This window comes from Phascolarctos cinereus, unplaced genomic scaffold (assembly GCF_003287225.1).
Source record: "Phascolarctos cinereus isolate Bilbo 61053 unplaced genomic scaffold, phaCin_HiC Scaffold_1;HRSCAF=81, whole genome shotgun sequence".
In the NCBI taxonomy this organism is placed as follows: Eukaryota; Metazoa; Chordata; class Mammalia; order Diprotodontia; family Phascolarctidae; genus Phascolarctos; species Phascolarctos cinereus.
Genome location: NW_027555514.1, coordinates 162,897,649 through 162,920,553, shown reverse-complemented (window position 1 = coordinate 162,920,553; position 22,905 = coordinate 162,897,649). Strand labels below are relative to the sequence as shown.

The 22,905-nt window shown below is 35.8% G+C and overlaps 1 protein-coding gene across 4 annotated transcripts in view; it reads right to left on the bottom strand.

The window, feature by feature from the left end:
• Positions 1-22,905, bottom strand: part of USP6NL (USP6 N-terminal like) — a 204,716-nt gene that overhangs the window by 16,186 nt on the left and 165,625 nt on the right. For all 4 annotated transcript variants that reach the window (XM_020999670.2, XM_020999671.2, XM_020999669.2 and 1 more), the window contains 5 exons: positions 22,328-22,448; positions 18,561-18,655; positions 17,624-17,689; positions 17,441-17,540; positions 13,161-13,313 (listed from right to left, as the gene is read on the bottom strand). In XM_020999670.2, the coding sequence (XP_020855329.1) occupies positions 13,161-13,313; positions 17,441-17,540; positions 17,624-17,689; positions 18,561-18,655; positions 22,328-22,448 (535 nt within the window). The remainder of the gene's footprint in view (positions 1-13,160; positions 13,314-17,440; positions 17,541-17,623; positions 17,690-18,560; positions 18,656-22,327; positions 22,449-22,905) is intronic.

Sequence of the window (22,905 nt, the reverse complement as noted above, 5' to 3'; positions counted from 1 at the left end):
CTTAGTCTTTTCTGCAGGATTGTCATCCATAATTCATTGACCAAAATGAAAAAATCCCTATTCTAAAGGCACTTACATTTGAATGTGTAAGACAACAGGTACACATGTTCTCGTTCTCTCTCTCTCTCTCTCTCTCCTCTCTCTCTCTCTCTCTCTCTCTCTCTCTCTCTCTCTCTCTCTTTCCCCCCATATAGTTAACAAATACAAATATATACAAAGTATATAAACAAAGCAATATGGAAGGGAGGCATTAGCATTTGGGTTTGGAAAGGCTTTATGCAGAAGATGGTGCTTGACCTTCGTTTTTAAATAAAAGAGAAGGATTTATAGGGAAGAGAGATAAGGAAGAAGTGCATTCCAAGCATGAAAGAGCGCCCAGGAAAAAGCAAGGAAAATTACTTTGGCAGCAGTGTATAGAATGGCCTGAGAGACTCAAGTGACAGTCTCTTAAGGAGACCAATCAAGAGGCTACTGCAATAATGTAGGCAAGAGGTGATGAGAGTCTGAACTAATGTCGTAGCCATGTAAGTGAAGAGAAGGGAATACATGGGAAAGAGGTTTCAAAAGTTTGAAAACATTTGGCAACTGGAGGTGAGAAAGAGTGAGCAGTTTAGGAAAATGCTGTGATAACGAACATGGGAATGAATGAAAGAAGGGTGGTAACATCAGCAGAAATAAGGAAAAGGGGACAGTTCAAAGGGAAAAATAAGAAATTCAGTTGTGGACATGCTGAGTAAGAGATTTCTCTAGGACATCCAACTTGAAATGTCTATACTTAACCATTAGAGTTGTCCAAATATAAAATATACAGTTTTGGGGAAGAAAAGAGTTGTTATCTTCAAGCTGAAGCTGAATGGGCATTTATCAGAGATGTTACAGATAGCACTCATAATTCAGATAGGGGTTGGACAAGACAGCATGTGATGCTCTCCCAAATCTGCAATTCTATGATTACAGTGCATACAAAAACATAACTCAAAATTCCTAAGTAAAAAAAAAAAAGCCCAAAAAGACAAAACAAAAATTTTAAAGTAGAAATAACAAGGCCATAGAGAAACATTCTAGGATGTCAGAAAAAGAGGTTACAGTAAGAACTATCAATAAACAATAAAATACATATTTGGCCAATGTATTGCCTTTCAAATTTAGATCAGCATCTTTCACCCTTAATATACGATTTAGCAAGTATTTATTGACTGAATAGCACTGTCAGATCTCAACAATGGCTCTTGGTCAGTCCAGGTTCCTCCTATTCCCCAACATTTATAATTTGTATATTATGGGGAACAGAAATCTATATAAAATTATACAAACACGAATTATTATCAAAGTCCTATGAAACTGAAAAGAAGGAAATCACCTCCTGGAGGAAGACAGTGCAACTTTAGGAAAGAAATGAGCTACAGTCATCTTAAGAGATAGGATGGGGAGGTATATGAAGAAGAGGAGGAGGAAGTAGAGTGAGTGCAGAAAGAAGAAAAATTAGACAAAATAGAAATTAGGAATGAAGTAGAGACTGAGATGGTTAACCACTCCTGTCCTCCTCCTCCCAGTGAGATGGAGTTGTTAACTCGCCAGACCTCGTGGCCTGTGCAATGATGCTTTCATTTCTCTTAGGAAGTTAATAGGGGGTGAGTTCTGTTGGTTTCTAACCTATTGGAAAGCATCAATCAGTAAAGGAGAAACTTCCTTTTGCCAACCTAAATCCCTCTGTGCATAAACTACCCACCTTCCACAAATTATGAAGGTCTCATTCTGTGTATTTTTTAAAATGCTGCTGACTTCATTATTCAAGGAAGTTTGTTTCCTGAGGTTTTCACAGAAGCCCAATATAAATCCTTTTTAAACACAGCTACTAATGTTCAGTATGTTAGTATATGTGTATATATATTATACATCTATATCCTTAATCCTTCAGTAGTTTAAAACAACATCTTTTTTTAAAGGATGGGAAGTTAAATTAGGTAAATAACATTTTTATTTCAACTCAGTTAAGGAGAAATATAGAAACAAAGAACTTCCTTAGCTTGGGCAAGTCCTAAGCACAGAAAAAAATTTCCTCCAGGCACACTAAATGAAACAAGAAGAGCAATTTGCAAATGTAACTGTGCATATTAATAAGCATTACTCAAACTCGCAAAGAAATACAACTAACAAGGAATTTTGTGAACCAATCAAAGAAAAGACAACAAAGAGACATGTAGGAAGTTAAAGAACAACTGCTGGGAAAGTGTTGGAGATGGGGAAATAGGTGATGAGTTAATTATCAGTTGAACAGAAGAAAAAGGAAACCAATAGAGAGAGAAAAAGAAGTTAAAAGGCAGTCATCAATGGTATTGCAAATAAATATTCTCTAATTTCTTCACAAAAGTAAATCAAAGCATAAAATATCCTGGCCCAGTCCCTCTGAGGTCTGTCCTATATACTTCCTACATACTTAAGTTTATACTGCAGAACAATACTTCTTCACATCTGGCGCTTATTTGCACCATGATCCCTTGCTCTCTCACTCTCTAAATATGTTAATGGCAAAACACTTAAAAACAAAATCATTTAAGTACAACTGGATTCAAGCATAAATGTCAAAGTCAGAGGGAGGGCAAAACATTCATTTTTTGTTTTTTGTCTAGCGTTCGGTAAGATTAATTTATCCAGCTATTGTTTGAGTCATTACTACAACCTCAAATCAAAAAATTCCATCCTTCACATCAGTGAACAAGGGTTAAAATGAAGAATTATGCCCTACTCTTAAGAGAACCATTTGAATCAGAATGTTGGGAAGAGACACCACTGATGTCTTTAGTAAAAATCTGACAAGGTTGTTTTTCTTCCCCATCATGCAAAACTGGTAGCATTTTTATTAATGTTGGGCATCCAAGCCATATATTAAGAGTAATCTGAATAAAAAGAAAAACAAAAAACAAACTGCAATTTCAAAGAAAATAAAATGTTCAATGTTTGGTCTATGAAAAGATTAATAAAAGAGCTGATATCAAACAATATCCAGATAATCCTTAGAAAGAAGGGAGGAAAGGAGAAAAGGGAAGAAGGAAGAGAGTGAAGACAGAGAGAAAGAAAGAAAAAAAGACAGAAAGGAAGGAAGGAAGAAATACACTTCATATGGAGATTTTGTCAATTTCTTGATCTTGCTCAAGTCTTTGTCACCACCCAGTGGAAACTCAGTTCAACTGCAAGATTTACAGAATAATTGCCGCAGTACGCATTAACAGCTTCTTGCACTGAACAACAGACATATAATTAGGGTAAAGTGCTCTAAGTGCTCTCTTGTGAACAACAGTCTACTTTTTAATTCTAGCACTAGAATGTATGTGCTCTGACTGTTCTCATAGTTTTAAGTGAGGAGTGAAAGGACCCATTGTCAGAAAAATTATTCTAGAAAAACGGCATCTTGGTAGGAGCTTTATGCTTCCTTCTTTACAAATGACTTCCTGATTAAACGCTATAGTTTTTGAGTCAAAGTTTTTAAAATACCATCATACCACTGTGACCTCAAATCAATATTTGAAATATGAAAGTGTCTTTTTTTCCTGTACAATGTGCCAGTAGAACATAAAATGTATGTAATACAGTGAGGACTACCAGAAAGGTGATCCATTCTGCTTTTTTATACCAACTCTACAGAGTCCTGAGAGTAAAAATAAGAGTTGTTTAATTTTTTTTAAATGCAGAGTTTAACTCCCTTTCCTCAGTAGATTAAACTTAAAAGAAAAAGGAGGTGATAGTGCCACAACTGTTTCAGTCCACTTCTCACTAGACTACTACTTAATAGTATATTCATTCTATAGATCTCAAGATAATTATACTGCTCAAAACATGAGTTTTAAGTACTTACAATAATCTTCATTTTACAAATGGATTTAAAAAACTGAGTATGCACAGTTCCAATTATAAAAATTAAAATGAGATATAATAGCCCCCCAACCTCAACAAAAAAGAGGAAGTAGTGGCTATTCTAATTTAACAATGAGATCAGAAGCAAGTGTGTAATCACTTTGAATAATAGAGTAACTTGTAATGCTAAAATAATTTCTGAAAACAGGCACAAGTCAGTGAGTTCTATTTAATCTATTAAATGATCAATTATAATATTATAAGCACTTACTATGCAGCAAGAAATTGTAATGAAGAAAACCCAGTGCTGGAAATACAGGAAGAAATAGAGGGTAGAATTATGACTGTATTTTTCTGAGTTTAACTTTTGGTCCAATTAGAAGTCAAAGCACATCTATGTAAAAATTTAACTAAAATGACTGGTACTTTAGGGTACCTGCTAATTGATTTTGATTTAAATAGTAACTTTTTAAAAGCCAAAGTACATGCATACACTATGTGTAATTACATAACAAGTTTATATGCAAATATACGTGTCTGTATATGTGTGTGTGTGTGTGTGTGTGTGTGTGTGTGTGTGTATATATAAAGAGAAAGAGAGAGAGAGAATAGGATTCTATACCATCCTGTAGAAACCGCTCTGTAGACCCATTCTCTTAAATGATGACTCCCTACCTCTGACCATGATGGGGGTCCCCAGCCATGCTAAATTCACTCTGACTAGTCTTACTTTCCAGATTTCTCCACTTCCTTGCCAATTGAATTGCTCCTCTCCCTAGTTTATGTCTCCACTCTACCCCCTTTATGTATTGTCTTCCCACATTCAGATGTACATTCCTGTCATTTGTTTGGATATGTATCCTCATCATTTACTCCAGAGCCTTGATACCACATAATAAGCACTTAATAAATGAATTTTCTGTAGTGCTCAAGTTCTCGTTCTCGTTCTCTCTCTCTCTCTCTCTCTCTCTCTCTCTCTCTCTCTCTCTCTCTCTCTCTCTCTCTCTCTCTCTCTCTCTCTCTCTCTTTCTCTCCCCCATATTCTCTACTATTCCTCGGCAAGAGATAAGAGGCTTTAATTTCACAAGAATGAGTGTTGCATATGTGGCATCTTTTAGTAAGGCCTGGTTCTGTTAATACTTTTATGAGAAGATAATTCTCAAGAAGGCAAAGGGGCCTTAACAGAACTTCAAACAAGACTTTAATCAATTTCTTAACAGCAGTTCTCTTTTAAGGGGCTTTAACATAAACACAGTTACAGACATAATGAAACCAAAAATTTCTAATTTAGAAGCAGTTAGTATTATAGACTATCTAGAAAAATGGTACTGTTTAAGGTAGAACTTCTGTCAAATTCTACAATGAACAATGAGCAATAAATTCAGAGAAACATTGGAAGGCTTGCACAAAGTGATAAAGAAAGGAGAATCAAAAGAATAGTATACACACTAACTATAACAATATAGGTAAAGACACTACTAAAAGGCAACAAAAAGCAAGTAAAGTACAAAGGACAATGTTAGTACCAAATTATTAAAGCTAAAATTCCTGTTTACCATCTGTAGACTCCAAAAACTGAAAGTGGCATGTACCACAGCAGAGAGAAGAATGAGCTGCCTATGAAAGTACTGCATTCCTGCTCGTTGGAAATCTTCAGGCACAGGCTGCTGTAATGGATACGCTTTTTTGATATGATTTGAATTAAATAGATAATGGGATCCATTCCAACTTTAAAATCCTATGATTATGAGAATGAAACATTCGTTGGATTGGATTTTTTTAAAAAGCTGAAGAAAAATATACTAGGCAAAGCCTAAAGTAAATGAGGTTGAAAGATTGTAATTAAAAATGTTAAATGCAAAAAAAAAAAGTACTGAAGTAGTAAAGTTTGGTTTAGAATACAGAGCATGCCTTATTGGATTACTTAGTGTGAAGGGCAACTAGGATACTTAAAATAACACACTTGACATTAAAACTAGAGAATTTTAAATCACTTCCCCTATATTTATTACACAGAAGGCAATATTGAATATAAAGTCTGTAGTCTGATTTCTAAAAATCTCGATTTACTAAATAAAATAAAGCTGCCAAGTTATGACATTCTAAGAAAAGAGCTACTTGGGATAATAATCCCAAGGCAATTCTATTACTATCATCCTACTGGCTATTACAAGTTATGGTTCTCTTTTAAGCTTTGTACTTCAAAAACCCAACTCTCTGTACCCTCTCCCATACTCACTCTTTAAGCCTCTAACTCTCACAACTAAATTTCATTAAGTACTTTCCTTCAGCAACAAATTGTTCCTGAAAAGTCCACCTGACCACACCACACCTATCAGATTGGCCAACATGACAAAACAGGAAAATGATAAATGTTGGAGAAGATGTGGGAAAATTGGAACACTAATACATTGTTGGTGGAGTTGTGAAATGATCTAACCATTTTGGAGAACAATTTGGAACTATACTCAAAGGGCTACAAAAATGTGCAATACCCTTTGATCCAGCAATAGAACTTCTAGGGCTATCAAAGAGATCAAACAAAAGGGAAAAGGACCCACATGTACAAAAATATTCATAGCACCTCTTTTTGTGGTGGCAAAGAATTGGAAATTGAGAGGATGCCCATCAATTGGGGAATGGTTGAGCAAGTTGTGGTATATGAATGTAATGGAATACTATTGTGCTATAAGAAATGATGAACAGGGGGCAGCTAGGTGGCACAGTGGATAGAGCATCGATCCTGAAGTCAGGAGGACCTGAGTTCCTATATCGCCTCAGACCAAACACTTGATACTAGCTGTGTGACCATGGGCAAGTCACTTAACCCCAACTGCCTAAAAAATAAAAAAATTGAAAAAAAAAAAAAGGATGAACAGGCTGACTTCAGAAAAACCTGAAAAGACTTATACAGTCTGATGCTGAGTGAAGTGAGCAGAACCAAGAGGATTTTGTACACAGTAACAGCCACATTATGCAATGACTAATATTGTTAAACTGAACCCTTCTCAGCATTACAAGGATCTAAGACATCTCCAGAGGCCTCGGGATAGAAAATGCTGTCCACATCCAAAGAAAGAACTATGGAAGTCGAATTGCTATCACTTATTTTCACCTTCTGTTGAGTTTTGTTTCATCTTTCTGATGGTTCCTCCTATTGGTTTTAATTTTTGCTTACAACTTCACTAATGTGAAAATATGTTTAATAGGAATGTAAATGTAAAGCCTATATCAAATTGTGCACCATCTTGGGAGGGTGGGGGGGAGGAAGGGAAAGAAAACTTTTCAACTCAAAAGCATATGGAAGTGATTGTTGACAAATCAAAATAAATTAATAATAAAATTTAAAAAAGAAAAGAAAAGTCCACCTGTTCTGTGAAAGCTTCATTTAAATTCCCCATTACTCGTTTTTCCTCAGATGTCCCCAGTTGGTCCATATTCTTCCATTAAATGAAATAGTGTTCCTATAGCTGTTCTGACACTAATGATACTGAGTATACTGGCAGAATAAAGCTACATTAATTTCAACAAATTTTGAAGGAAGGGATGGGTGACGACAAACCAATCCTTTGGAAATATTGGAAACAAACAGGAAAAGAAATCATGCAGCTTCTCCCTACATTAATACAAGTGACAGAGGTTATATATAAATCAATTTAAAGTAATATATTAAACTACCATATTATAAAATGTATAATAATTGGGCAACATAAGAGACACAAATTTTAATTGGAACATGAATATCCTATACTGTTTTAGGAAAAATAGTTTCTCTTTAAAAAAAGAAAGAGAAGCGAAATGTCACACAGTGGACAGAGAGCTGGCCAAAGGGTCAGGAAGACCTAGATTTAAGCTCCACTTCTGACAGGCATTGGCAATATGACCAGTCATTTAACCCCTCAATACCACAAGCAACTCACTAAGACTAGGTGCAGTGACTGACTTTCACTGAAAGGAGGGAAAAGGGGGATAAAGGTAAGGAAAGAGGAAGGAGAAGAATGAACAAGGTGAAGGGAAGGAGGAAGAGAATGCAAAAATGTGCTGTATATAGCAAGAAAAAAATTCTTAGTAGCAGGGCTGTCACAATGGGCAAGAGGAAAATCCTTACTACCCAATGATGATAACTCCAAGAGTACACTTCCATTTGCATTTATTACTGTGGCAAGTTCTTCCTGTGCTAGCAAACTGATTACAATAAATAAGTACTAGAATAGCATTAATTAACTATAAAAAATATAGTCTTGAATCTGTCCATATAAAAAGAGGATATTACCTAGGTGCCAACTATATTTCCACCATTGGTTGTTATATATCCCTTATTAAGTCTAGCAATCATTTTTCGATTGATCTACTTCAACCCCTAAAAAGTCTGCTCCATAATATCACACTAAGAAGACACTGTAGAATCAACCAGAACCTAGCTCCAACTAATCTTAGTCCTTTTTTTTTCTTTTCCCTTTTTCTCCCCTCTCCCTCAAACACTTAAGGTTAGAGAAGTGACTTTTATTCAGAGAAGAGAACAATAACAGTGTGGTACAGTTGAAAGAATTCTGGATTTAGAATTAGCCCAGGTTCAAATTACAGCTTTCATATTTACTATACCTTCATGCCCTTGAACAAGTAACAATCTTTCTGAGCCTTGATTTCTTCATCTGTAAAAGCAGGGGGCTAGACTAGATGACCTTTAAGCTCCTTCCCTGCTATAATCTATGATCTTATGAGAAAGTAAGGACACAAGCATTTATTAAGCTCCTATTATGTGCCAGGCAGGATACTAATCACTGTACAAATATTATCTCATTTGGTCCTCACAACAATCCTGGGAATTAAGTGCTATTGTTATCTCCATTTAACAGCTGGGGAAACTGAGGCGGACAGAAGTTAAATAACTTTTCCAGGACAGTTAATAAGTGTTTAAGGCAGGAATTGAAATCAGGTCCTTCTAAGTCCAGGTCTCATGCTCAAACCACCGGGCCAGCTAGCTGCCTCTAAGAAAACATGCCCTGAGTCAAACATTTTCAATTTGAATATATAATCTATTATATCTGTGTTTCTTAATCGTACAAAATACATGTGCATATTGACCACACTGCAGAATACAGAGTGGAACTTATTGAATCAAGATTCACTAGCATCACTGGATATATGGAGGTAGATTTATATTTATCTATTTAGAATCAAAGCTTTCTTAGGCTATTTTAGTATAAATAGGAACAGCACCATTTTGTTCAATTTCCTTTTCTGAGATGGGGTTATTTAAATATTTTACTTCCTCTTCTATTAATCTGGGCAATTTATATTTTTGTAAATATATATCCATTTCACTAAAATTGTCAAATTTGTTGGCATATAGTTGGGCAAAATAATTCCTAATTATTGTTTTAATTTCCTCTTCCGTGGTGGTAGCTTCACCCTTTTCATTCTTGATACTAGTAATTTGGTTTTCTTCTTTCTTTTTTTTTAATTAAATTAACCAAAGGTTTATCTACTTTATGGGTTTTTTCATAAAACCACCTCTTGGTTTTACTTATTAGTTCAATAGTTTTCTTCATTTCAATTTTATTAATTTTTCCTTTGGTTTCCAATATTTCTAATCTGGTGTTTAATTGAAATTTTTTAATTTGTTCTTTTGCTACTTTTTTTTAGTTGTATGCCCAATTCATTGATCTCCTCTTTTTCTATTTTATTTATGTAAGCATTTAGAGATATAAAACTTACTCAAAGAACTGCTTTTGCTGCATCCCATAAGTTTTGGTATGTTGTCTCATTATTGTCATTCTCTTGAATGAAATTATTGATTGTATCTATGATTTGTTCTTTGACCCAATCATTTTTTAGGATTATTTAGTTTCCAATTATATTTTAGTCTATCTTTCCATGGCCCTTTATTACACATAATTTTTATTGCACCATGATCTGAAAAGGATGCATTTAATATTTCTGCCTTTCTGCATTGGACTGTGAGGTTTTTATGCCCTAGTACATGGTCAATTACATGGTCAATTTTTGTGTATGTGTCATGTCCTGTCGAGAAAAAAGTATATTTCTTTCTATCCCCATTCAGTTTTCTCCAGAGGTCTATCATACCTAATTATCTAATGTTCTATTCACCTCCTTAACTTCTTTCTTGTTTATTTTGTGGTTAGATTTATCTAATTCAGAGAGGGGGAGGTTGAGGACCCCACTAGTATAGTTTTGCTGTCTATTTCTTCCTGTAACTCCCTGAACTTCTCCTGTAAGAATTTGGATGCTATACCATTTGGTGCATATATATTTAGTAATGATATTACTTCATTGTCTATGGTGCCTTTTAGCAGGATGTAGTTTCCATCCTTATCTCTTTTGATAAGATCTATTTTTGCTTTTGCTTTGTCTGAGATCAGGATTGCTACCCCTGCTTTTTTTATTTCAGCTGAAGCATAATATATTCTGTTCTAGCCTTTTACCTTAACTCTTATGTGTCACTCTTTTTCAAATGTGTTTTCTGTAAACAACATATTGTAGGATTATGGTTTTTAATCCATTCTGCTATCCACTTCCATTTTATGGGAGAGTTCATCCCATTCACATTCACAGTTATGATTACTATCTGTCTTTTTCTCCATCATTTTTACCCTGTTTATGCTTTTCTTTCTCCTTTCCCCCCTCTACTAGTGTTTTGCTTTTGACCACAGCCTCCTTCAGTCCCTCCTCCCTTCTATTAGCCCTTTCCCTTTTCCTCTCCTTTACCCTTACTGCTTCTTCCCTCCCTTCCATCCCCCTTCCCCTTTCTTTCCCCTTTTCCCTCCTACTGCCTATAGGCCAAGTTAGATTTCTGTACCTAACTGATTATGTTATTCCCTTCTTGAGCCAAATCTGAAGAGAGTAAGTTTCACACAATGCTCACCCCCCCTCCCTTCTTTCCCTCTGCTGTAATAGGTTTTTGTGTCTTTTCCTGTAACATAAATTACCCTTGTCTGCCTCCTCCTTTCTCAGTACATTTTCTTAGATCAGACTAATCCACTTACTTGGATCCATTTAACCCACTTGATTAGATTTTTTATCATTACATCATAGTCAACTTATATCCACCCCCTTTATGTATACTCCTTTAACATGGTGTAATAACAATATAGTTCTCAAGAGTTGCAAGTGTCATCTTCCCTTGTAGGGATGTAAACAGTTTGCCCATTTACCTTTTTATGTCTCTCTTGAATCTTGTACTTGAAGATCAAATTTTTTGTTGAGCTGTGGTCTTTTTATCAGGAAGGTTTGGAAGTCCCCTATTTCATTGAATATCCATCTCCTCCCTTGAAAGATCACACTCATTTTCACTGGGTAGTTGATCCTTGGCTGCAATCCAAGCTCCTTTGCCTTATGGAATATCATATTCCATGCCCTACGGTCTTTTAATGTAGAAGCTGCAAGGTCCTATGTAATCCTGACTGTGGTTCCAGGATATTTAAATTGTTTCTTTCTGGCTGCTTGCAGCATTTTCTCTTTCATCTGGTAATTTTGGAATTTAGCTATTATATTTCTTGGCGTTTTCAATTTGGGATCTCTTTCAGGGTGAGTGGTGGATTCTTTCTATGGTTATTTTACCGTCTTGTTCCAGGACTTCAGGGCAGTTTTCCTTTATGATTTCCTGAAATATACTGTCCAGGCTCTTTTTTTCATCATGATTTTCAGGTAGTCCAATAATTTTTAAATTGTCTCTCCTGGACCGATTTTCCAGGTCAGTTGTTTTACCATGAGGTATTTTATGTTTTCATCTATTTTTTCATTTTTTTGTTTCTGTTTGACTGATTCTTGCTCTCTCATAGAGTCATTAGTTTCTATTTGTCCAATTCTAATTTTTCACAGATTGTTTTCTTCTGTTAGTTTTTTTTTTTACTTCCTTCTCAATGGCCAATTGTTTTAGGGATTTGTTTTTTCAGTGTACTTTTTTTCCAGTTGGCCAATTGTGTTTTTAGGACTTGTTTTCTTCAGTGTACTTTTTTCCAATTGGCCAATTGTATTTTTAAGGACTCTTCTACCTCTCTCATTTGATTTTAAAATCCTTCTTGAGCTCTTCTAAGAAGGCTTTTTGGGCTTCAGACCAGTTCATATTCTCTTCTGATGTTGTAGATGTGGGTTTGTTCACAGTGTTGTCCTCTTCAGAATTTCTGTCTTGATCTTCACTCTTCTCATAATATGAATCTATGGTACATTTCTTTTTACTCATGGTGTTTCTTTATCCCTTGGCCTTTAAAGAGATTAAGCTCTCCTGCTGGGGAGCAGAGGGCACTAACCCAAGCTTCTTGTGTTGGGAGCCTAGGTCTTAGTCACTGGCTTTGTGTGCTGGGGCCTCTTATGTTGGCAATTGGAGGCTGTAGCGTTCTGGCAACTTACCTGGTATTGGGCTGGAATCAGCAAGGCTGGAACTTCCAGGCAATTCTAGGTTGCCCGCTTTTCCTTTCTTTTAGCTTTCTTCAACTCCTTTTAGATGGGTGCTGCAGGGTGTTTATCGGCCTGGGGCACCTTGCAGCACTGCCTCCCTTAGATCTGCTGAGGCACTGGGAGGTTCCTTTGCTGTAGAATGCCGAGGCACCTGGTGGTTTTCTGAGCTGGTTTCCACCTGTCCCCCCCCCCCCCCCCGGCTCCCTCACTCACGCACTGGGAGGTCCAGGTGTTGGTGTATGCCTGGGCTCTGCCACCTGGGCTTCAGGATCTCCTCCTGGTTGGCAGTTGGGAGCTGTAGGGTTCTGACAGCTTACTGGTGTTGGGCTGGAACCAGCAAGGCTGGAACTTTAGGGTGACTCTAGGTTGCTTTCTTCAGCTCCTTTCAGATGAAGGCTGCAGGGTGCTTATCTGCCTGGGGCCCTTTGTAGTGCTGCTTCCCTTATTTTTGCTAAGGCACTGGGGGACAGGTTTGCTGTAGAATGTCCAGGCACCAGCATCTCCTCCTGGTGTGCTAAAGTGAGGCTTTCTGCTACCTGCCTGGGATGCCTCCTATTCTATACTGCTCCCCTTCTCCCAGGGTAAAAGGGGCTTTTCCCTTTAACCTCACAAGCTACCTGGACTATTGCATTGCTGTTTCCCATCTTTCTTCTGGTTCAGCTGTTCCAGGGTTTTTTCTGGGGTGATATTTTCTGGGTTTTCAGAGGTTGATAGGGGAGGGTGAGAACAACAGCCGTTTTACTCTGCCATCTTGGCTTCCTGGAAGAGCACCATCTAATAAGAGTTCATTCATACTAATACTAATGAAAGCATAATGATTACACTTAACCCGACCATGTATTTCAATCTTTATTATTTTAGAAAGCAGGATTTTTGGTAAAATTTCTTACCGGGTTCTGGGAGATCTAACTTGGCCCGTTTCAGTTCTAACATAGAATTCTGAAGTTGCTCTATTACAAAGTCATCATCAAAGAAAAAATCCTTGGCTAGTGTTTCTTGAAGAAATTCCACAAGCTCTTCCATAGAGAGTTTCATTAAATGTTCTAACAAGGTACAGGAGAAAAGAAAAACATATTGTCAATGGTCACCATTGGTTTCACCACCAATAGACACTTGGTTTCAGGTACATTCAGTTACATGGTGATTGAATAAAACAAACTGGAAGTTAGACTATTTCACCACTATCATTAAACAACATAACATAGAAATAATATACCCTTTGAGACTAAAACAGCTAAAGATTAAAAAAGAATCAGAATTTGGGGAGACAGAGTATGCTGCCAAATGTTTCTTCCTTGTTTCAAGAAGTTCTAAGCTCCCAAAATGAATACTTCTCTCATCAGTGACAGTAACAGTAAAAAAACATTTGTTGGAAAAATATAAATGAATATGGAAGGGTCATATAGGGTGAAATGAGGGTCCATGTATTTCTCCTAGCAGTCGCATCTAACTCCCAATGGTAGAAAGGCATTAATATTGATTTTAAATGCTTTAAAATCACTTGCATCACACCTGGTTCAGGACCTTGGGTTGATATAAGGTTTTGATGACAACGTAGAAGGCTAGCCCAGAAAATGTCCTGGGGTCTCCCTCACTTCTCCCTAACGATGACAAATGTTTCAATTTAATATGTATACAATAGTCATTACATTAAGTTAATTTTGTGATGTGGAAGTTTCCAACACCTCAAAGAGTATGGTTCCTTCTATCAGTTAGCCCCTAAAGCCATTATTGAGGGAAGAAATCATTGTAGAGAGGGGGCCCAAGTTGCTCCCCACCACCGTCACTACTGGACTAACTGCACCAACAGGCAGATAGGCAGAGGTGCAATAGGAGGGGTGGTACCCCAAACAACTAGTCCTGGTTCCAGCTCAGCCCTCGTAGCCATTGTGTTGAGAAGCAACGCCTGTGCTAAAAGTGCCAGTCATCCCCACCAACTTGTCAACTGACTGCCACATAGAGGGAAGGACATCAGCCTAGCTGAAGCAAGGAACTCCTGGGAAAGAGTCAGGAGGCAGCATACACCAGACAACTCAACCATTATAACCACCTGGACCACCGTCTTCCCCTAACTACTGATACAGGCACCCCAGGAACCTAAAACCAAGACTCTTGGGAAAAACGATACTTGCAGTCCAGTGCCTGCAACCATCAGGCTGGGAGGCAAGCCCTGAGGAGATGCAGCCTGACAACTACTCCTACAGGTACTATAGCCATAGCTACTGAAGACTCAGAAAAATAAAATTATTACCAACAAAGTTCTTGGTTCTGAAAAATGGTTCAGTGTCAGAAACATGGGATTTTATCAGTGGAAATAACATTGAACCCTAAGGATGATGGGACTTTTCCATCTGATTTGCAGCTGAAACCTTCCATATAGATTTCATATAGATTCTATATATAGACTTCTATATAGGTTAGACCTATTAGCCTGTGAGATTCTTGAGAGCAAGGACTGTCTTCTTATTCTATTTGTATTCCCTTCATTTAGCCCAGTTTTACATATAGTAAACATTCATTAATGCCTTATCAATTCATATCTATAAGGGAAAGAGGAATCCAAAGGCCATAAAATTTTTTTTAAAGTAGCATGGTAAAGGTATTTTTGGCTTATAAAAATATAATTTCAATTCACTTGTTAAAATGAGTTCGGGACTATAATATATAACTAACAATATACATTAAATGACTTTTGTGTTTTGGCCAGCTAATCAAGAGAAACTTGGGGGAAGAAGGAAAAGGTCATTTATAGACAGACATCAATGTCTACACATAGATATAAATGCAGAAACTGATCAAGACATAGAAACAGCTGTAGATGAAGAAGAAAACAGAAACAGATATAGATATATAATAAAAAGGCTGTCCTAAAAGTCTCAGTGCAGTTTTAAGCTACTAAAGCTGTAAAGTTTGCAGCATTTGCCAATTTCAAAAAATGTAATGCTCATTGAAAATTTAATAATCAGACTGATGGGAGCTGAATTCAGCACACCGCTGCCTATGATCCTTTTCTTGGAGAAAATTTGAGAATTTTCCTCAGGGCAGGAAAATCATATCTTTTAAGCTACTGAAGCTTAAAACGGTACTAAGACTTTTGGGACAGCTTTTATATATCAATCTTTGACAAAAGCCTGAGAGGTAGAGATCTAAATAACTAGCAAATAATACAATTACACAATCATTGTTAAATTAAATGGTACAAACTATAAATACTGTATCTAGGGAAGGATAGAGGAATAGGGACCTGATTTCAGATTTGAAAGATGTGTGAGATGCCTAATTTTTAATAGAAACTCTAACATTCTATTCTAGTCTCATATTATCATTTTGCAGTAAAAAAGGCACAGTGCTGCTCCCTTCTTTGACACCAGGCCATCCCAGAACCAATCCAGATGGTTGTGCAATGGGAAGAGATGCTGCTACAGGGGATGCTCTTCCTTCTTGACTCCTCCTTTCACCCAAGTTGCCTGACTGCTCATATGGCTTGGATAAGCTGAGTTAATAATTCCATTCTTTGTTATGAAATGATGTGGGATCATCAGGCCTTAATATCTGTCCTGCCATCATCTCCTAAGAGTCTCCAGTATTACCAGCTGACTCGCTTTTATGACCTACAGAGTCCTGTTACTGTCACTTCTTCCATGTCATGCCATGCACCTGAACCACTGATCCCTTTGGGCTTCCAAGACTTTCCACACACCCTTTAGCTGAACTTTTTTTTATATGTTATAGGTTTTTTAAGTTTATATCAGCCCTAACTAGAGTATAAGCCCTTGAGGAGGAATTTCCAGAGTTTTCTATTTTATATTTTCTCTCTAGCACTTAGCACAGTGCTTAATATATAGTAAGGTGCTTAATAAATGCTTTTTCATTCATTCCTAATTTTAGGGAGTATTTGGAAATCTTCTGCTAAAGATTTTAAAATCTTTTTTTATCTTTTGCATACAATCATAGATAGCATCTCTTCTTGGTTCTTGCTTAAAGGAACACCCAAAATGAAAGAAAGTTAGAAAGTGACCTACAACTAAGGAAGTGCTGATAAATATTGAACAAAAGGCTCTCCGAGGGGAAAATGTATGGACAACACACTGTTAAGTTTAATTTACATTATTAACATTTTCTCCATCACTTTCTTTTTTTTTCTCTATCATTTTCTTAAATCTAGACTTAGACTTCTCGGCATAACAATAAATGAAGCCCTATACAAACATAGCATTTGCCAATTTCCAAAATGTAATGCTCAATGAAAATTTAACAATAAGCTTAGTAGGAATTTTGTCCAGCACACCCCTGCCTTTGATCCTTTTCTTTAAGAAAGGGACAAAAAAATCAACTTTTTTGGCTTTTTCATGTCTGAACTCAAGATTCCCTGGTCCTATTCTCTTTTAGTGCTCACAGCAATGAACCTCAGACTAGGGGAAAAAATAAACAATGTCTTACTAGAATTAAGACAATAAAAATGTTACTATTAGAATACATTGCACTTCACAGCATGTTGCAGATGTGGCCTGTGGCCTAGGTTAATGGAACGACTGTACAATGTTATATTATGGTAATTCTCATTTTTACCTTGTCATTTAATAATTACCTTACGTCTGAAAGTTAATACTGTCATTGTGACTGATTCGTGAAAATGAGAACCACACTGCAGTTGGCTTAGGAGCTACAGGGATGAGTAGGAGTTTACTTCCACACACACTAGGGTTACCCCTAGAACTCTGAGAGGGAGCAGTAGCTGTGTGGCCACTGTTCTCAGGACCCATCCAAGCTGCTGAAGCAGGTTACAGGAGGAGTGAGCAAGCTAACCACAGCTCAAGAAGAAAGGGAACCTAAGGAGAAACCTGGCATCACTGCAATGCTTACCCACCACACACCTATCATACACATACTTCACACCTGTCATTAAGTGGAGGAAAGTCAAAGGGAGATTTGAAGAAAGAGTCAAAGGCCACTAAAATGCCATGACTCTAACATCAGATTTACAGTCTCTATATAATGGTTTCATGAGATTACCCCAAAGGGAAAAAAAATCAAATGGTAGAACTTTGTTCATTTGTTTTTGGTAGTTAAGAAAACCATTAAAAAATAAATGTACAGGAATAATGAATATGAGGTTTTTAAAGTTAACATCAACTTCTGTAGGGTATTTGCCATAAAAACATTTCCTTACTTCTGTGTAGCTTCAGGATTGTGTAAGACATGGCAGTAAGGACTCGTTCTCCTTCAAATATGTAAATATCCCATATCCTGAGGTTTAGCATAAAGGGGGTCTGCAATGAAATTTTTTAAAAAGTCAATAATTCGATTCTACTTTATAATTTCATGTTCAAGTTCAGTAAATAAAAATACTTACTCGATCAAGGAAACACTGAAAGAACCACTTCATTGTATAAAAGCTTGTATAGACTTCTTGAGAATCCTGAAAAAAAACATACAACACACAAACATGACTTAAGATAATAATGATAACTGACATTTATAAAGGTCTTTAAACTTGATAAAGCACTTTATATAGATAGTTTCATATGATCTCAAATACAGTATGTAGGAATCAGACTATAAAAACAAAGGATTACAAGCCAGAATACTTAGAGATATGTTAGAAATAGTGAAGAAAATTAATAAGAAATCTAGGCCATGCTAAACCTTTTGCCTTTCTTTGTGATGTTCTAATTCTATTTTTTCCTATTCTGGTCTTTTCCCCATCTCTAGTAGAAAAGCAAGCAGAATTCCAAATTTTGCCTCTGTCACTTACTACTTGTGGAACTTTAAGAAAGATGTTTCCTCTCTATAAAATGAGAGAGATTGACCAGATGGCCTCTAAAGTCCTTAAAGTCCTAAATTCTTTTCTCATTAAAATACTACAGTCTTTTACACTGTCTTTACTGATCCCATGTTATACACTGTAGACTTAGGTACTATGAGGTCCAGCCTGGCTGACAACATATGTTTGGAACTTCAACCCCCCCCCCATACTTCCAAATCTACTGGGATCATTTCATGTGTATATGTGTGTGTGATCACATATACTTAAAAAATACAACATCTATATCAGGTTAAACAAGGAATATCTTCCTTTCGACTACAAAGTACAAAAAAAATCTAATATATTTTTACATATATTATTGATCAGATTATCTTGGCATATCAAAACTAAAATTTTGAAACCCAATATACTGAAATAAATGTGACTTTTAAAGTGCTTACTTTATGAATAACAAAAGTGAAGACAATACAATCAAAAACTGGTCTGTATTTCTTTAGCTGAATTTTTGACCACTTTTACCTACCAAATGTTGCTTAAGTTTGGACAGAAATTTGTTCAGTATTTTTTCATGGTGTTCTTGAAACCTCAGAAGTTTAGGAAAACCTTGGACAAAAAAGCCTAGGACATAGCAAAAAGAAAGTTATTTTATTAAAAGAAAGGAAAAAATCAGTTTGAAATATAGTATATAGTGAAAACAATCAGTAGTATATAGATTTTCTCCCCATCTAGAAAAGAAAGCATACAAACGATGGTAATGATTTGAGGTAGATTTGTAGATAGTAATGATAGTAGTACTGCTACTGTCCATTATCTATTTATTAGATTATGTATGTGTAAAGTCACCCTTGGATTACCTTTTAAGGCAGGGTCAGGAAAGATTCTCTTTGTCAGAAGATAAAAGAGAAATGGCTTCTTACATATTATAAAATTAAAATGTCAGAATGGAAAAAGGAGGAGGAAGGGAGGGAGGAAGGAAGGAAGGAAGGAAGGAAGGAAGGAAGGAAGGAAGGAAGGAAGGAAGGAAGGAAGGAAGGAAGGAAGGAAGGAAGGAAGGAAGGAAGGAAGGAAGGAAGGAAGGAAGGAAGGAAGGAAGGAGGAGAGGAGAGGAGGGAGGAGGAGAGGGAGGAGGAAGAAGGAGGAAGGAAGGAAGGGAGGAAGGAAGGAAGGAAGGAAGGAAGAGGAAGGAAGGAAGGGAGGAAGGAAGGAATTTAGAGCAAAGTCACCAAAAGATGAAGTAGGCATTTAGTTTTGTTTGTGAAAAAGTCAGGCTACATATGAGAATTTCACCCAGTTTTTCCCTCGAGGGTGGTCCAATACTAACCTGATACTATTTTAATGTAAATATGTTATAATAGGAAAATTGAATAAGTTCACATAAAAGAAAATTTAACATTAAAGTTAGCTTTATAAAATCATGTTTCTACTTATTAAATGACTATGTATCAAGTTTGATTTCCATTTTTAATGACCTGTAATCCCACTGTCAGAATCAGACTGATATTCTATAATTAAAGTTTTGTTAAAAAAAAATCATTGTATTTTAAGAAAATCAATTATACTATATAACTTAGGTGGCCTTTGACAGGGTAGGAATTCAGAGCCATTTTCATACATTTAACTGCTTAGTGAACTTTTGAAAAATTCTAATTTAGGGTTTTAAAAATTCATTATTTTCTAGGACACTTGTCCAGTCCATGCAATTTATCAAAGGACTAGAAAACATGTTAAATTTGTTTTCTAATCAACACTACAACTTAATTATCTCAAAGTTAGCCGAAGGAAGCCAGAGAAGTCAGGAGGTAGAGATGAGGAGAAAGAAAATTCCAGACATGGTCAGTGAAAATGCTCAGAATCAAGACATAGATTGTCATGTGTGAGGAACAGCAAGGAGGCAATTCGGTACCAGTGGATCAAAGAGTATGTGGAAGCGGAATAAGAAGATTGGGAATGCAAGAGGTTAAGTTATGAAGGTCTACAAAAGTCTAAGATAAGACTTTATATTTCACCCTAGAAGCACTAGAGTTTACTGAAGTGGAAGGAGAGGAGGAAGATGAGTGAAGGATGGATTGGAGGAGGAAGAGATATGAAGCAAGGAGACCAACCGTGAGGCTTACATATGCTAAGAAAACAGAAATTTTATTTTTTCTTTTATATCCCAGTGTCAGCAATTGATAGCAAAATCATATTTTATTAGCAGACCTGGAAATTGATACCTTCAAGTAAAGAAGCACCAGCAAAAATATCTTTAACTGCAACTTAAAAAAATTACTGAGGTAGTTAATATTAAATTATTAAAAAAAAAACCCTGGGTAGCATTAATTGGTGAATAAGCTGCTGTGTGTTTAAGTGAAATATCATTTCTCAGAAATAGGGCATTTTTCCCCACATAAATATTTGTTACCAACACCACAGTCAATAGTGATTCAGAATATACCAACAACACCATCTGCTCACATGATATATCAAAATAAAAATTCACAATGAAGATTTCAAAAAAATAAAATGTTTTAAATACATTTTTATTTTTACAACACCTACATTTTCCATCATATCCCCCACACCCTGAAAGATATAATAAACAAGTTTTTAAAATAAGAGGGAAAAAAACGCACAAAGCTAACCTGTCCAAAAAAAAAGTGTGATATGTAATGTGTTGCTCCTATGATAGCTCTACCTCTAAAAAGAACTAGGAGGGAGATTCTTCTCATATCTTTTCCATGGGGTGAGGATTGGTGTTTATGTCATAGAATTCAGCATAAGGCAAGAGACAACAGGGAGGCAGGCAACAAGACTCATCTTCTCAAGTTCAAATCCTGCCTCAGAAATCTATGACCTGTATGACCTGGAGAAGTCACTTAATCCTATTTACCTCAGTTTCCTCATCTGCAAAATGATCTGGAGAAGAAAATAGCAAACCACTCCAGTGTCTTTGCAAAGAAAACCCCAAATAGGGTCAAAGAGTTGGACACAACTGAAACAACAACAGTGTGTCTATGTTTATGTTACTTACTTATACACACACACACACACACACACACACACACACACACACAAAATAAAGTTTAAATGTTGATTTTGAGTTCAAGGTCAGATAAATGTTTTACTGTGGTTCCCAGAGTTGGTGTAAGCTGATATTAGCAGCTAAGTCTTCTTATTAAGTGTTTTTCCACTAAAAAAGTTTCATTTTTCAACAAATAGTGCTTACTTTTCCTAAGCCACTGGAAGACACTGGGATAATGTAAAGAGAAGCACAGCAATTTTATGGTAAAGGAAATGGAAATTTATAACAAAATACAAATTATTTATATTTAATGTTAATTATTTTATCTGCCTCAGAAGTTTTATGGAATGAATCTATCCCACCAGAATTTCAATTTTTATTTTTAAGAAGTGTTTTTCATGTTCAAAAGATCCATTTGAAAGCAACTGGCAATGAAATAAAAATTTAAAATCTGGTTAAGACCACTTTTACCACGTGGGAAGAAAACTATGACACACATCTAACATGTACTTCCAAGAACAAATCACAACCCAAGTGGGTAAAAATCTGTCTGACTGTATAACAAATGTAAGGAAAAGGTTATAAAAATGGAATAAGTTGCTTAAAATCATATATTAAGAATGAAAAGGAGTAGGACATACTGCTAGTAATTTATGAAAACTAATTGTCAAATATAAACGGCAATTTAAATTAAAATTAAGCCTTATAGGGTAACAGTATCTACTAGTATTAAACAGAACTATTAACTTTATTTTGAAACATCTAAGTTTCATAATTTTATTAAAACTATTATTACATAGTAAAAAATACGCTACAAATAATATCTATAAAATTAATCAATAAAATGATAATCTTTTTTGTAAACACTGTAATTTCTTAAATATTAGAAAGCTTCTGTTTTCTCATCAAAAACTTGTTTCCCCATGCCTCTGGAAAAAATAAAATACCTACTAATTTATTAAGCTCTGCTTAAACAACCCAGAAATTAATAAAATTGGAATTTCTTCATGCCTTTTTATCAAGGAGACATTTATGGCATAAGTTTATATTCAATAAAATGTAATTTTATTCTTTTTTTGACACAAAAGAAAATTGATCCTCAAAATTCCACTAAAAATAAAAATGCACTCTCCTCATACTCCCCAATACATTTTTTTCAATTTTCCCCTAGAAATTTTTTTAGTGTTTTCAGTTTTAAAAATCTTTCTCTTCGTGCTACTAAGATTATTCAAAGTTTTAAAAGTTTTTAATACCTTTTCTTTCAATTGCAAAATATTAGCTTCTCTTACCATGCATGGCATACTTGGGGCCTGAAAGTAGCTTCACCAGAGCCCAGAAGGCATCTTCTTCATTCATATACATAAGGAGCAAAGCAGTGATCTGGCTCATTCCCTGACAGTATCCAACTTCCTGAAGGTTAAGTGAACAAAAACAAGTTAAAATCAAATATATGAAGAATTTCTTACCAAGTATATCATGTTAAGAGAAAATGCATATGTTCACAGGTCCAATCCAAAATCTTTGGATCAACGTAAATATAAACATCAACATCTACTAAACTAGATATGACTGGAAGCTATTTGGCACCTTCCTTTATTTCATGCATAGCTGTACTGTTGAGAACTAATATAGGTGTGTGTGTCTATGTTTATATGTGTGTACACACACACATATGTACATACACTATGTATGTATCTACAGTATCCCACCAGATATTACACAGAGCAGAATGATGCTGGGAAACAAGTCGAATACTGTGTGTAGACTGTACAATCTTATATGCCTATGTTTATATGGTCAAAGGATTTACAGAAGGAATGGACTTTAGAGGTAATGTAGTTCATCCCTTTCATTTCGTGGCTGTTGT